Source organism: Hypomesus nipponensis, chromosome 11 (genome assembly GCF_054491055.1).
Source record: "Hypomesus nipponensis isolate SF chromosome 11, ASM5449105v1, whole genome shotgun sequence".
Classification (NCBI taxonomy): Eukaryota; Metazoa; Chordata; class Actinopteri; order Osmeriformes; family Osmeridae; genus Hypomesus; species Hypomesus nipponensis.
This window is the reverse complement of record NC_140371.1, coordinates 4,821,611-4,837,500: the sequence shown is the minus strand read 5'-3', so window position 1 is coordinate 4,837,500 and position 15,890 is coordinate 4,821,611. Positions and strand designations below refer to the sequence as shown.

The following is a 15,890-nucleotide window of genomic DNA, read 5'->3' as shown; positions in this document are numbered from 1 at the left end:
GAGGGTATGGGGCCTCCCAATTCGTCGACTGTGGGGAAAGATTCCTATTCCAACGTTCTTTACTCCTGCCATCCTGTGTGTGTGTGTGTGTGTGTTGACTCTCCTGTCTCAGGGGGATGACCATTAGATGATAGCTCCATCATAGTCTGTCCTCCACAATCAGCCTGGGCTCCTCTTAAGTGAGCATCCGTCTGCCTCAGCAGCTGTAGGGAGAAGAGATGGAGGGAGGAGGAGGTGTTGGGATGGATGGATGAGGGGGACAAGCAGGACAGAGGAAGGAGGATAAGTGCTTAGTGGTTGGGCCGACCCATTTGCTGGCTCACAAACGTCCATCTCCTGTAATGGCTCCTGGATATATGGGACCAATAGGCGGAACTGTGCGTATGTTTGGGCGTGTGTGTAAGGCCTTCACAGTGAACAGATTCCCTCTTAGCTGAGACAACATTTTAAACAAACTTTAAGTACATTGCATTGAATTTCTACTTTTATTCTCTCCTCTCAATTCCTCTCTTCTCTCCTCCCCCCTCTTTCATTCTCTCATTTTCTCCCCTGCTCTCCATTTTCTCCACTCGTCTAAGACATTGAGATACCAGAAGTCTTCTTAGAGAGGGTTTGGTTGCTTAGAAACAAATGTTAACATTTGTTATGCTCCTCAAACAGTGATTCAGTCTGTGTGTGTGTGCATGTGTGTGTGTGTGCATGTGTGTGCGTGGGTAATTGATGGTAATTTCCAAGTGTTTCTCCAGTGCGGGTGATGGTGTGTAGCTTTCCCCTTCCCCCACGTTACAGTGTTTCTCAAATGCTAACACATACAAATGGTATGTGTAAGCCATCCCCTCGAAACCATTTTCCCAGCAGAAAGACCACTCACTTTAAGACACATTTGTCATTTAGAAAACACTGCCGTTTGATAAGAAAACTCAAACCAGCGCAATTGAAACATCCTTAGCAACCAGGTATCCATGTGTAAGCACTAACAGGCCAAAACACTCAGCAAGCAATCAGGGGTTTGGAATAAGTACATTACATTTAGTCATTTAGCAGGCGCTCTTATCCAGAGCGACTTACAGTAAGTACAGGGATATTCCCCCGAGGCAAGTAGGGTAAAGTGACTTGCCCAAGGACAGAACGTCATTTGGCACGACCGGGAATCAAACCAACAACCTTCTGATTAATAGCCTTACTCCCTAACCGCTCATCCATCTGACTTCCTACATAGGTAAGCTCACCTGTACTTTGAAATTGTGAATGCAAATATCAGAGGAGAATGAAAGGAGATGGACAAGGGACAGAAAGAGGCAAAGGAAGGGTAAGAAAAAAAACAATCTCAAATGAGATTTGGCCACACTATGACAAAAATGCCTATATATAGAACAACCTTCTCCAAGCCATGGAAGAAGCTTGTGGGGACATTGCTGTGGAGTCTTGTCAGGGATGGCTCAGGCATTCAAGGCCATTTTTTCCCTGCTGTTTGGCTTGAGAAAACATTGCCAGTGATGTTGATGAAAATCTCTGGCCTGACCCTGGTCAGAGACAGGATGCTGACCCAGAATCAACAGTACTGTAACATACTCAAGCCCTATGAAAGCCCAGGTGAAAATGCTTTATTTCCTTGTTTTCTTAGCCTTTGTTCCCTGAATTACAATTGACAGTAATGAATTTGTGTTGTTGACTAACAGTACTACTGTTTGTATACTGTGACCACTACAGTAACAACAGGGGGGTATTTGTTGTAGCTCGCTGAGCGGTTTAGCAAGCTAATTTTCAGGCTAAGATAAAAAATGCCTCTCTTTGGTTTGTGAAAGAAACTTTCAATAAATCACCATAGTAACATATCAATGCCTGCTCCGGAGCAGGCTAATGTAAGTGTAGCTGGATAAGCTTGCCACACCCCCGGAAAATGATTGGCAGCTCCCTTTTTGAGAGACCCAGTTGACCAAGGAGATATATTCTACTTCGATTAGCTTTCCATACCAATAGAGTTCTTCGCAATCGCCAAGATCCTTTATTTCACACGGATGAGTTCTTGTTTGAGCGATATCGATTTAGCCGACAAGGACTCGTTTATTTGCAGGACCTTCTCGGGCCGTACATTGCAAATATCACACGCCGCAGCAAGCTATGCTTTATGAGCTTATGCTGCTGTATGTGAATATGTAAGGCTATGTTTTAAGAAATGTCTTATCTGTTGTGCCTGTGCTTTTTATGTTTCACTGTGGGAGAGTGGGAAACGTCATATCGATTCCTTTTTATGTCTTGACGTGAAGAAATTGACAAGCTACTTGAAACTTTTACTGTGCTTCAGACTCTCTGCATAGCCTTGAGGTTTTTTGCGTTAGGTACATTTTTATACAGTATAGAGGGTTTTCACCGACATCACATTCTGGGCAGTAACCCGCTTGCGCGGCCATATTGGAGGCACTCGGTGTAAACAACTGAACGGAGTACAACCAAAGAACCTATATTCTATACTCTTTGGTACAACTGTGTTTGTGTCTAAACGACCGAAATGGTCATCAAAACGCATCCAAGATCCAAAGGCATATAGGGAAGGACTTGGACCACAAGAAAAGGGTCGATATTTTGAGAAATTAGGATTTATTGGCGGCGCAGATCCCTACCAGTTAACCTAGCTCCCTCTACTTGGATCCGTGACGACCCGGTGATTCTGCCTTCAGTTGGATATCCCGATATTGTTAACTACCTTTCTCGCCGAACCCATACACATGCAGTAGTTTGATATGAATTATATTATGTCAATGTCAGCTTTAAAAAAAGCAGTAATTGTTTTTACTATTTACTATGAAAAATATTATCATTTGTTATGAGCCGCTGAAAAAAACATTTCACAATACCTGACAAGAAATGTGCTGAACAAATACGGATGTTGTCCAGATTTTTCCCTCGTCGATCTTGGTTGAGCTTTGCCAACCACAAGCGCCTCCTTTACTCAGATAATCTCTGGCATTCCTCTCCCTAGTTTTTAATAACTTTTGGAAGTCGATACTATACCAAATGTTTTTCTCGATCTGTCCTACTGGTACAACCTGAAACACGGCAATAATTCAATATTTTCCTTGACGACGTATATACTTCAGTGCCAGTGCTTTGTTGTGATGCGGAGTGCCTCCAAGATGGCGACTCCGGTCCGATGACGGTTCGTGAAAACCCTCTATAGGCAATGCAGAAAACATTGGCAAAGCCGCAGCATGCGTTGCTGTAAGAAAAGTGTATGCTATTGGCGCTTAACCAGCTGATGAATCAATTCATCACATTCCCTAAGTGTCTATGAATTTCAATCAATTAGATACTCTTTGGCCTTGTTTTTATACTTATTCTGAAAGAGTTGATATCATTATTTTTGCTAGCAAGATCTCATTCGATGATACATTTTCATTAAGCCTACTGCCAGCAGGCACATTTAAAGAAATGTGATCTGATAGATTGGGGTAATAAGGCACTTAAGATGAGCCTATACATTTGACCAAAATATGCATTTAGCTTATCGGCACATTTTTGCCAAGCTGCCTGTCTTGCTCTGGCAGCTGTGGCGGTGTTTGACTTTGCCATGTTAATATACTTATTGTCTTCGTAGAGACTCATTATAATAGTTTGCTCGGGTGGCGAGAATATCACCGTTCTCTCTTTCGTCTTTTCCGCCATCATATCGTTAGAAAATCACGATTTTGGTGATTGACCTTTCCTGCCTTTTGAAGTAGGACGTGCACGTGCACTTGCCCTGATGAGTTTAGCCTGATTCAGTGGCGGTCTAGACTAATTTTACTGGGGGGGGCAAGGGGGGGCCAGTGTTTAATCAGAGGGGCACATAAAAAAACGGAAACAAAGGATATTTAAACATTGAATACTTGAATTTTGCTTTACATCCAAAAAATCATCCAAAATGCTATGGCTCTACCTCTTCCAGCTCCTCAACTCTCTCAAAACCTTGATATATTTCTCTAACTTTTTTACTTACTGGGGCAAGAAAGGCTGCAATGTCCGTTCCACGGTTCATGATGACTACTAGAAGAAGAAAAGTTTTTTTTTTCCCCAGTCAGCTCAGGGGGGCCACAGGGGGGGCCAGGGACATATTTACATGGGCACTGGCCCCTGTAGGCCCCCGTGTAGAAACGCCCCTGGCCTGATTGAAATTGACCACATGATTTGGATGCGGATAAGCCGTCGACAAACCGATATTTGTGGTTCTCAATTAGCTCGCTGATGTTAACGGGCTAAAGGGACAATTGATTAACTTAGCTTCAACCCTTACGACGAACGGGCCCCAGTTCAAAATGCAATTGCTGTATAATGTAAATAGAAAATAAACATCCTGTAAGAAGGACAATTGTAATAATTGTGCTTTTTGTGATTTCCATCATGTCAAACTCATGAGGTGGAACATATCTAGAATTCAGGGACATGTTATAGTCAATCATTCATGGGAACCTTTTTATAAAGTACACATTCAAGAAATGTGTCTTAGCAATACTGAAAAACTGTAATATGAGAGGAGACAGAAAGACAAACCGTATTTTGTTTTAGCCCTAAAGCCGTCTTCCTCTCCCTTTTCCCTTTTCCCTCTTTCTCTCTCTCTATATCTCTCTCTATTCCCCTCATACTCTCTTTTTTTCTTTCCTCTCCTTTTTGTTCCATTCTTTCTCTCTCTAATGTTTCCTTTCTATTCTTGTCTACTTTCTCATTCTCTCTCTTACACACACACACACACGCACACACAGACACACACATACTTATTCACTAACACACACACACTCTTTCTCTTTCTCACACTTTCAAAATAGCAGCAACAAAAGAGAGATCACTGGAATTAAACATTAATGTTGAGTAGAGTGGTTGTTAGTCATGCTGATCTCTGTGTGTGTGTGTGTGTGTATTTGCTACCATTGTGTGTCTGTGTTTTACAGCTCTACCAAACGAGAGCGTGAAAGGCTACAGGCCGCTGTCATCCCTGTATGATTGAACAGTCATAGTGTACTATACACTGTATATTCATCTGTTATTCCCACCCAGTTGTCCATGTGGTGACAGGATGCAGCAGGGCCCCAGGATGGCCTCTGAGAAGAGCAGCGCTCTCCTCCATAAATCCACTTTATGAGAGGATGATTTCTGGCTGCTGGCGTGTTGTGATCTCTCTGGGGAACGGGAGAGCACCAGGAGAACGTCTGGTGTCTACCCCTGAATCACACACATACACACTTGCACACACACACATAACACACTCACACACGCATGCCCACACACGCACAGATATGCAGTCACACACGCACTTACACACACGCATGTACACATGCATGTGTTTACACGCACACACACACATTTACACCCACACATGGAAGCCCCCTCACACACATACACTCACACACACACGTACAGTGTGTCTTCTTCAGTTACAAAGTTGTATTTTTCTACTCATGGTCTTTGTTTAGACTCATTAGAATAATGACAACCATTAATGTTAGTGTGTGTGTGTTTGTGTGTGTGTGTGTGCGTATGTGTATGTGTGTATGTGTGTGGTTTTTTCTGAGTTAATGACCACCAAGCCTTTCATTACCCTCCTACTGTTTTGTCTCTAGAGCTGAATCTAAATGAAGGAAAGTGAGAAAAAGAGAGAGAGAGATCAACCAAATAGAAGTGAAGCTCTTTACACTAAATCAGTGTGTGGCACAGACCTCTAAAGAAACTCTTGATGTCGCGTTCCTCTTAGCGTGCATCTCCCTCTGCTGGTGTGTCTGGTTACTGCAGTACTTTCTGCAGTACATTCTGCAGTACAGTACAGGGGAGGTAAACGGAGGTGAGAGGATGAAAGGGGAAGGGAGAGGAGAGTAAAGGAAGTAAAGGGAAGGGGAGGGGAGGTAAACGGAGGTGAGAGGATGAAAGGGGAAGGGAGAGGAGAGTAAAGGAAGTAAAGGGAAGGGGAGGGGAGGTAAACGGAGGTGAGAGGATGAAAGGGGAAGGGAGAGGAGAGTAAAGGAAGTAAAGGGAAGGGGAGAGGAGAGGAGGAGAGTCCAGGGGAGGGTTAGGGAGTGGATGGGAAGGAGAAAGGGAAAGGAAAGGGGAAGCACAATACAGAACCTTTGAAATGGAGCTTGGTGCCATCGCCTCTGATGTGCGGGCTTCTGTGAAGTGAAGTTGCTTGTAGTATGGGATATACTAATGACATTTTCTTGGATTTTTAATAAATGAAGGGATGATTCCCATCATAGAAAGCCAGCCGTGTCACCTCTCTCCGCCTCTCCTCCTCTCTCACACCTCTAGCCTGACTTACCCCTCAAGCCTGACTTACCCCTCTCACTCCCCTCCTCTCCTTCCCTATCTCCTAATCTCCTCTGGTCCCATCTTCTCAACACCATTGTTGGTTATCGGATGAATGTGTTGAAAAATTAACTGTCCAGGTCTCCTAAATGAATGCAAAGATAACGAGTGGAATCTGCTTAGAGACGAGAGAGTCTAAAGACCTTGAGCTAACGTTCTGACAAAGCTAACGTTCTGACAGAGCTAACGTTCTGACAGAGCTAACGTTCTGACAGCTAACGTTCTGACAGAGCTAACGTTCTGACAGAGCTAACGTTCTGACAGCTAACGTTCTGACAGAGCTAACGTTCTGACAAAGCTAACGTTCTGACAGCTAACGTTCTGACAGAGCTAACGTTCTGACAGCTAACGTTCTGACAGAGCTAATGTTCTGACAGCTAACGTTCTGATAGAGCTAACGTTCTGACAGAGCTAACGTTCTGACAGAGCTAACGTTCGGACAGAGCTAACGTTCGGACAGAGTTAACGTTCTGACAGCTAACGTTCTGACAGCTAACATTCTGACAGAGCTAACGTTCTGATAGTTTTCCACTTTTTAATACATTTGAAAGTAATGCAAGCAAAAGGACAGTGTTTGACATTGATAGTGCTCGGAGAGAGTTGTGCTTCTACCTACTTACCCACAGCAGTCGATCAACGGCTTCTACTGGAGAAAGTACACTTTTTTGTTAGGATTATTTCGGACGGCAGTGTATGATGGTTGCCTGTCGTAGCATAGCAAAAAAAAGATTTTATGCATTTATTGAGGGGGATATTTTCAGCATATTTGAATATTGGGGGGATGTGTCTGTGCAGAAAGGCAGCTCTATAGTCTCCGTGTTTCTACTTCCAACGAAACACGAGACCCTCTAGTCTATGTAGCTCAAGTTATTAAAGGTTCTCTCTAATTCATCGTTTTGTCCCAGACAACAGTTTTAAAAATACCCTCAGAAACAAATGAGCTATGCTAATGAATGTGCTCTCTCACCTAGCTCATTGGAAACAAGTTACCCAATTTTATACACCATTTGTCAGCACTCTCTTCTGTCTTTCACCTTTACACACACACACACACACACACACACACACACACACACACACACACACACACACACAGAGAGACTTTATAATGAGTTAGGAGAGGTATAATTACCCAGGTAGACATCTAAATCTGGAAGTATTTCAATTATGCTGTGTGTCTGGCCTCGGGAGCCCTATCCTTCATGACACTCACACCAAGTCTACGAAGCATGAACACTACCTAACACTGGTGCTCCATGCATTTGTATGTGTGTGTTATTTGTGTGTGTGTGTTTTGGCAAGGATGGACTGCTCGCTTAGCTATTTAATTGTGGACCAGACATCCCACAAGAAGTAGTATAACAAGGACATTTTTAACTTGTGGGGACCTTTTCTTGGTTATGACAAGTTCAGTTTCTATTTCTAGGGTTTAGGGTTAGGCTAAAAGGGTTAAGGTTAGGATTAGGGGGTTACTGGATTGTGGAACAAAATTGAATTGTGTATCAGTTTCATAAGATTAGCAATTCAAAGTTGAGTGAGTGTGTGAGCAAGTGTGCGTGTGTTTGTATGTGCGTGCGAGTGTGTGTCTGTGTTTGAAGCTCTTCAGTAATAGACTTCAGTAATAGTTTCAGGTCACGAGTAGGATGGAGATGTTTGCTATTTAAAGACTGTCTCTGAGGATATACACTGACGGTCAGATGGCTAATCATAATACACGCACGCACGCACACACATGCACACACACTTTAATTACCACACTGAGCCTGCTCTCTCAACGGGACTAAGGATGTGAAGGTCTCGTATGAAGATGAGCAATGTCTGTCATTACCTGTGTGTGTGTGTATGTATGTGTGTGTGTGTGTGTTTTCAGAGAGGGTATGAGAGATGGAGAGAGATGTAGTGACAGCTGGTAGTTGTAAAGTAAATATAGGCCCTGTTATTTAGCAGTCAGGGACCAGGATCACAGAACACCAGCACGTGCCAGGATTCTGATATCACACAGACACAGGGATGTCAACAACCTCCATGTCATCTGTTCTTCTTTTCATCCCTCTTCCTCTCGCTCTTCTCTCTCTCTCTCTCTCTCTCTCTCTCTCTCTCTCTCTCTCTCTCCTCTCTCTCTCTCTCTCTCTCTCTCTCTCTCTCTCTCTCTCTCTCTCTCTCTCTCTCTTTCTCTCTTTCTCTCTTTCTCTCTCTCTCTTCTTCCTCTTTACCTTCCTCTCTTTCTCTTCTTGCTCGATATTTTACTCTGTCTCTCCTTTTCTTCTCCCTTTCTCTTCCCCTCCCTCTCTCCCTCTCTCCTTTCCTCTCCCACTATATCTCTCTTTCACTGACTTTCCAATACCCGCAAACACTCTCTCTTTCTCTCTCTGTCTCATCCTCTCACTCTCTCTAACTATATTTCTTTCACAGACTCCCTCGAATACATTCCCTCATCCTAGAAGTTGTCCTCAATGTGTCAGAGAGTAGGAGTACATTTCTATTAACTACCATACTTTATGGTACAGGTTGTGAGTGTGTGTGTGTGTGTGTGTATGTTTGTGTGTGTCAGAATATCGGATTAAGCCACTGTTGAGACTTGGAGACTTCCTCTGTGAGACACTGTGTCCCCAAGGTGATGGTTACCGTGGAGCTGGGTCCATTTGAGCGTGTGAACCATTAATCACAGAACAGACAAACCAGACCTCCCCCTTCTGTCTCCCCCCTTTCTCACACCTCTGCCCCCCTCCCCACGTTTCACCGGCCGCCTCCCCCGGCCTGCATTCTCCCATGACTCTCTCTTACTGTAACAATCCTGTCTGTGCTCCGGGCTCATCTCCAGTGATTAGTCGGCTCAGTGGTTATGAGAGCCCTGCACTTGTCTTTCTCCCTGTCTCTCCAGTCTCACTCCCTGTCTCACCCCCATCTCACCTTTTTTCTAATCCTTCACCTGTCTCGATCTTGTCACAACCCCTGTCTCATTCCTCTCTCTGACTCTGCCTCACCACTCTGCTAGTCCTTAATCTGTTTCCCCCTGTCTCACCCCAAGTCTCAACCCCTGTCTCACCTCTCTGCTAGTCCTGTATGTGTTTCAGCCTGTCTCACCTTTCACCACTATGTGTAGCCTGACAGTGTACTTGTCTGTATGTACGAAGGTCAGCTTAGGTACTGTTGCCGTATCTACAAAGTTGGTTATTGACATTGCCAAGAGTGTGTGTGTGTGTGTGTTTGATCATGCCTTTCTAATTAAAGCCTTAACAGTTGACTGATTGATAGGCTAGTTGATTGACAGTGATTCGATTGTGTTTGTCTGTATGCTGGGTGTGTGTGTGTGTATGTGATTAGATTGTGTTTAGTTGCCTGCTTGTTATGTGTATGTAAAGCATGTCTGTGGCTGCTTGCTCGAGGTGTGTGTGTGTGTGTGTCAGGTCAGGCTGGTGTTTTGGCAGCTGCATCGTGGCTGATCAGATGACAGTGTCAACATCCTGTCGCCGACATCAGACTCCATAATGCTCAGGTTTCAGCCATGCTCGGTGCAGCAATACCTTACCTACCTGTGTGTGTGTGTGTGTGTGTGTGTGTGCGTGTGGGAGTGTGTTTCACTCTTTTTCTCGGCCACTCCAGTGACAGTTCAGCAGGTCTGTCTCTCCCTCTGTCCCTCCCTTTCTGCGACTCTCCCTATCCTCCTCTCATCCCTCGCTTCCTCTCTCCTTCACCTCTATTCCATCTCTTTCCCCCTCTACACATCTCAACTCCTCCTCCGTTCATCCCCTGGAGCTAGCTTCATTTTTTTCTTATTCCATTACACCTCACATTCTCTCTCTCCGTCTCCTCCTTTTATCCTCCCTCTCTCTCTCTCTCCCTCTCTCTCTCTCTCTCTCTCTCTCTCTCTCCTCCCTATCTCTCCTCCCTTTTCTCCTCTCTCACACAACCCACAACTTATGCTACTGACCCAATTGCGCTGAGAGACAGAGCTGGGGAGAGAGAGGGATGGAGAGATAGAGGATAGATGGAGAGGGATAGGAAGGGAGGAATGGAGATGAAGTGATGCAGAGTTTATCCTTAAATGCTCAGTGAAGGACATCCACAGTCTCCACACTCTCCTGACCACAGCTGAGGAATAAACAGCAGCTCCTGAACCAGCCTCTCTGGACTCAGTTTGGACCTTTAGTACCAGCCTTTGGACTCAGTTTGGACCTTCAGAGCCAGCCTCTCTGCACTCTGTTTGGACCTTCAGAACCAGCCTTTCCGGACTCAGTTTGTTATAAACAACCTGCCTGTTGCCCAGGGATTCAGACCAGCGCTCCAGTACTCTCAGACAAACCACAGACAAAGCTCTTTACCAGTGCATTCCACTGACAACAACCACATCCCGGGACTACTGCAACTTACCGTATTTGATTGGTAGAATCGGCCGCACTACTGACCACTGGGGAGCAGGGCCTGACTGAGAGACAGCATGGCCATCTACTGGGAGATAGTGGGAGACTAAAGTAGAAGGAGAGGCACACAGACAGAGAGACAAAGAGAGAGAGAGGAAAGGGGTGAGGGAGAGCACTAGAGAGACAGAGACAGGTAACCAAGTAAACAGTTCAGAGAGAGAGAGAGAGAGAGAAAGAGCTGGTCTCTTCGGGTCAGAGTGGATCTACAGAAGGATGCAGCTGTTCTTCCAAGAGGAATGGGAGATGGAGGGCTTGCAGACCCTGGGGATTCTTCTTGTGCTCTGCAGCTCCCTCAAACTCCTGCACTTCCTAGGCCTCATCGACTTCAGCAGGAGAGGTGAGGGTGGGGGGTTGAATGAGGGGGTTGGGGAGAGGTGAGTGAGTGAAGGGGGTTTTGAGGAGTTGGGTGAGGTTGGTTGGTTGGTTGGTTGGAGGGTGGGGAGGCTTGTTCAGGGGCAGTGAGGGACTCTGTGTGTGTGTGTTAATGTTTGTGTATGTGTGATGAGCACAGTCATACGTGGCTTAATAGCATGACCTCATTCCTTCCCATCATCAGTTGGGACATGTCTGCTCTCTCTGCTTCACGGCTCAAATACGATGTGTGTGTCTGTATTTCTTAGTGTTTATGTGTATGTATGTGTGTGTGTGTTTTACATTGTGTGAGCACATGTGTGTGTGTGTGTGTGTGGGGGGGGTGTGCCTAAGTGTGTGATTTGGGAGGACTACAACATGACATACCTACATGATATGCAACTTATTCTGATCTGTGTATCTTGGTGTGTGTGTGAGAGAGAGAGAGAGAGAGAGAGAGAGAGAGAGAGAGAGACAGAGAGACAGACAGACAGAAAGACAGAGACAGAAAGAGACAGAGAGAGAGAGAGAGAGAGAGAGAGAGAGAGAGAGAGGGAGGGAGGGAGGGAGGGAGGGAGGGAGGGAGGGAGGGAGGGAGGGAGGGAGGGAGGGAGGGAGGGAGGGAGGGAGGGAGGGAGGGAGGGAGGGAGGGAGGGAGGGAGGGAGGGAGGGAGGGAGGGAGGGAGGGAGGGAGGGAGGGAGGGAGGGAGGGAGGGAGGGAGGGAGGGAGGGAGAGTGAGACCTTACCTACTAGGACACATGGTGTCTGTGTGTGTGTCTTTGTAGCCGCTGGTCTAATTGAATATGTGTACTGTCAGGTGGTTAGAATCTAAGATAAAGAGCATATGTTCCTAGAAGCTCTTTCCACCTCTCCCTTTCCCTCTCTCTCTCTTTCTCTCTCTCTCTCTCTCTCTCTCTCTATTTTTCTCTCTCAATCTCACTTTTTCTCTCTCTTACTCTCTATTTCTCTCTTTTTCTCTTTCCCTCTTTCCATTCTCTCTCACTAGCTTTCTTTCTCTTCCTACCTGTCCATCTCTCTCTCTTTCTCTCTGTAGCACACACTCTCAAAGCCTGGGGCAGAGAGAGGGCAGGGTCTGTGGCCGGTATAATCTGATGCTCAGTGGGCTGTGTTTACTGTGGTCCTGGCCCTGGTCCAGCATAAGGAGCTGTGATACAGGGAGAAACAGAAGGACAGAGAGGAACAGAGAAGCACAGAGAAGGGAGAGAGAGAGCAAGAGAGAGGGAGAGAGAGTGGGAGAGAGAGAGAGAGCGGTAAAGTGAGACAGGTTTAGAGTAACAGCATTGAAACTGTAGAGGTAATAAAGTAGAGTGAAGTTGAGTAGAGTGCAGTAGAGCTTGGTAGAGAATTGCTCATGGCCTTCATCCCTCAGACAGCAGGGGTTCTACTGAAGGGTGTGAAGGGGCTGCTACCATGGAAACACAGGGATAAAAGTAAGTGTGTGTGTGTGTCTGGCGACTGTGCATGTTGTTGTCATGGTAACCAGCCCAGTGGTTGTTTTCATGTTGGCCACCCAGGTCATTGTTGTCATGGTGACTGGATGGGTTGTTGCCGTTAAGGTGACTAGCTGGCTTGTGGCTGGGTCATTGTTGTCATGGTGACTGGCTTGTGGCTGGGTCATTGTTGTCATGATGACTGGCTGGGTCATTGCTGTTATGGTGACTGGCAGGCACATTGTAGTCATGGTGACTGGCTGGGTCATTGTTGCATGGTGACTGGCACGCTTGTTGTCGTCATGATGGTGGACAGGCCAGATGGGTGGTCCAGAAGAGATGCTTTGTTCTGAAGAGTTTGAGTTCTGTCTGTGAGTGGTCCAACATGGATGAACTGCCTCTGATCCACTTCCCTGCCATTACCTAATGGATGGAGATGGAAAAAGATGGAGCGATGGATGTGTGGATGAATGAAGGATATATAGATGTGAGGAGAAATGAAGGATGAGTGGATACTCGATACCTGTCATATTTTGCTTTGATAGATGTAGTCATCATTCTGCTGTAGTACAGTGATAAAGGATCTGGTTTGTCCCTCATCTGCTGTGAAGGTGTGTGTATGTCATTGGTTGGTGTGTTTTGATGTGTTAGAAGTGTAGTGTATTAGCAATGTGTGTATGTGTGTGTGTGTGTAGGAGTTATAGTGTATCAACTGTGCAGTGTGTGTCTGTGCGTTAGGGGCAGTGTGTGTCTGTGTGTTAGGGGCAGTGTGTGTCTGTGTGTTAGGGGCAGTGTGTGTCTGTGTGTTAGGGGCAGTGTGTGTCTGTGTGTTAGGGGCAGTGTGTGTCTGTGTGTTAGGGGCAGTGTGTGTCTGTGTGTTAGGGGCAGTGTGTGTCTGTGTGTTAGGGGCAGTGTGTGTGTGTTAATGGGAGGTGGTCTTCTGTCTTCAGCCAGGTCAGCAAATCTCTACTAATCACTACAAAAAAATGCATCATGGTCTTACTGCATGTGACTGTTTGCAGGAGTGTGTGTGGGTGGGGGGTGGGGGGATGTGCTGTGTACGCTGCATGTACATGCACGCCATCCGTGCACATGTGTGTGTGCGTGCACGTGTGTGCGTGTGTCGCCGTGTCTAATCTCTTCTATGGTCGCTGCTTCCAGGTAATCCTCCCAGCAGCCAAAGCAAAAAAACCATAAAGCAGCGCTTCCTCAAGCTGCTCCCATGCTGCACCCCTGAAGCCCCTCCCTCTGTCAGTCAATGCAAGTGACTCCTAACTCCCTCTATGCCCCGTCTCACTCACACACACACACACACACACACAAGACAGACGTCGACACAACAGAAACAGACTGCAGACACATACGCACAGACACAAACATACATACAGCAGCCACATAATCAAACACAGATGTAAACATACTGGGTTCCAGCTATGGTCTGGTTGTGGTACTTATTGTACTCACACACTGTCACTCTGGTCTGACTCTAAATAGCTTACCTACTGTAACGGGGGTCTGGGTTTAAGGACCCAGTGTAACTCTACTCTTGGTCTGGTTCTAAGAACTTGCTGTAAAGCTGGCTTTCTTGCGTGTGGGTGTTTGTGTCCGTTTGTTTGTGTGTGTGCGTACGTGTGTGTACGTGTGAGTGTGTGTGTATGTGGGGGGGTTGAGAGAATGCGCTGGCGTGCTGCTCCGGGGGGAGCCTGCAGGATCTGGGTGAAGTGTGTGTCTGGGTGAGGTGTGTGTGTGTGTATGTCTGGGTGAGGTGTGTGTGTGTGTGTGTGTGTGTGTGGGGGGGGGGGGTCAGGGTTGTTCTGTGTGCTGGATACCTCAGCCTCATTCTGCTGGAGACCAATTTGTAGTGTGACACCTGGTGGTTGTCTTTTCTAACAGTTTACCGAGGCTTTCTGGCAATGGAGGATTCTCAGTGTTTCCTGTATTACTTCTCCGATTTTGGCTTCATGTCCTCCCTACCTATCAATCATACAGTTGTTGCCATGCCAACCTTGGCATCTAGACTTAGTGTACTGTACTTAGATGTGGGTTTTTTAGCAATTAAATCATTTCTCCTTCTACTCGATGGCGTATTTTTAAATGACTCGATAAGATATTTTATTATATTTCCTTTAATAACAGTTATTAGATACATCAATGTTGATGGATAGAGGAATAGCCACTTAGTGCACTATATTCAAATACAGTAGCCCAGATATAATTGTAGATAAACGTAGTCAATAATCCCCTTTATGTTATGTGTATCATGTGTATTATTGACTTCTCTCCTCTACTTTTCTCTCCGCTCTTATTTTTGTCTCTTCCTTTCCTCTCCCCTCCCCTCCTCTCTTCTCCCCACCTCTGCTTTCATCTCTCCTCACCTCTCCCCTCCCCTCCTCTTCTCCCTCCAGACAGCATCGAGGATGACTTTGAGCTGTCCACGGTGTGCCACCGGCCCGAGGGCCTGGACAAGCTGCAGGAGCAGACCAGGTTCACCAAGAAGGAGCTGAAGGTCCTCTACAGAGGCTTCAAAAATGTACGTCTGGACCACAGCTCCCTCACCCTGCCTTCTGTCAGGGAGAGAGAGGGGAGGGGAAGACATGAGAGAAGAGGAGAAGAGAGGAGGGGCAAAGAAGAGAGAGAAAGAGAGAGCAGAGGATAGAGAGGAGAAGAGGGGAGAGGAGAAGAGAGGAAAGGAAAGGTAAAGAGAGGAGGGAAAAGGAGATATGAAAGACCTATTGTTGTTGTTGTTGGTTAGGAGTGTCCATGCGGCGTGGTGAATGAAGAGAACTTCAAGACCATCTACTCCCAGTTCTTCCCTCAGGGAGGTGAGTCTCTGACCCCTGACCCTTGACCCCTGACCTGGTGAGGCTCTTGGCTGAAACATTCTTTCTCTGTTGAAAGAGACTCCTTCCATCTGAACATCTGAGAACCATCTTGGTGTAGTGTTGGTCACAGGGGCCGTGCAAGATAGGGACACACGCAGAGAGAGACAAGTAAAGTGAGACAAATTGAGAATAATAATATTGAAACTGGAGAAGACGCAGAGTCCATCAGTGAGCATACAGTCAATTAAGCCCCCCCCCACGACCTGCCAAACTCCACCAATGGATCACTGGTGTCTGTGTTTTATGCAAATCTGTCTACTGTACTGTCAAATGACATTAAACACTTTAACACAGGGCTCTGCTTACAGATATAGTCTGACAATATGTAAACAACTTGCTTGAATGTGTGTGGGTAGCAAAGTGGGTAGCAAAGGTCTCATATGAAGATATATTTAAATAACAGTTATATTTATCTGTGCGTCTATAATTAGTGATGTTAGTATAGTGCATAGAG

General features: G+C 45.9%; 1 protein-coding gene and 1 long non-coding RNA gene across 3 annotated transcripts in view; one reads left to right on the top strand and one right to left on the bottom strand.

The window, feature by feature from the left end:
- Positions 1-7,310, bottom strand: part of LOC146267833 (uncharacterized) — a 7,499-nt gene extending 189 nt beyond the window's left edge. Inside the window, exons 1-4 of the long non-coding RNA XR_014724670.1 lie at positions 6,951-7,310; positions 6,302-6,415; positions 5,688-5,778; positions 1-203 (exon numbers count right to left, since the gene is read on the bottom strand). The exon at positions 1-203 is cut by the window's left edge and continues 189 nt beyond it. This is a non-coding gene — a long non-coding RNA (uncharacterized LOC146267833). The remainder of the gene's footprint in view (positions 204-5,687; positions 5,779-6,301; positions 6,416-6,950) is intronic.
- The window catches only part of LOC146267832 (A-type potassium channel modulatory protein KCNIP2), a 79,055-nt gene that overhangs the window by 59,439 nt on the left and 3,726 nt on the right, over positions 1-15,890 (top strand). For both annotated transcript variants that reach the window (XM_084709411.1, XM_084709410.1), the window contains exons 2-3: positions 14,960-15,084; positions 15,307-15,376. In XM_084709411.1, coding sequence (XP_084565537.1) covers positions 14,960-15,084; positions 15,307-15,376 — 195 coding nt within the window. The remainder of the gene's footprint in view (positions 1-14,959; positions 15,085-15,306; positions 15,377-15,890) is intronic.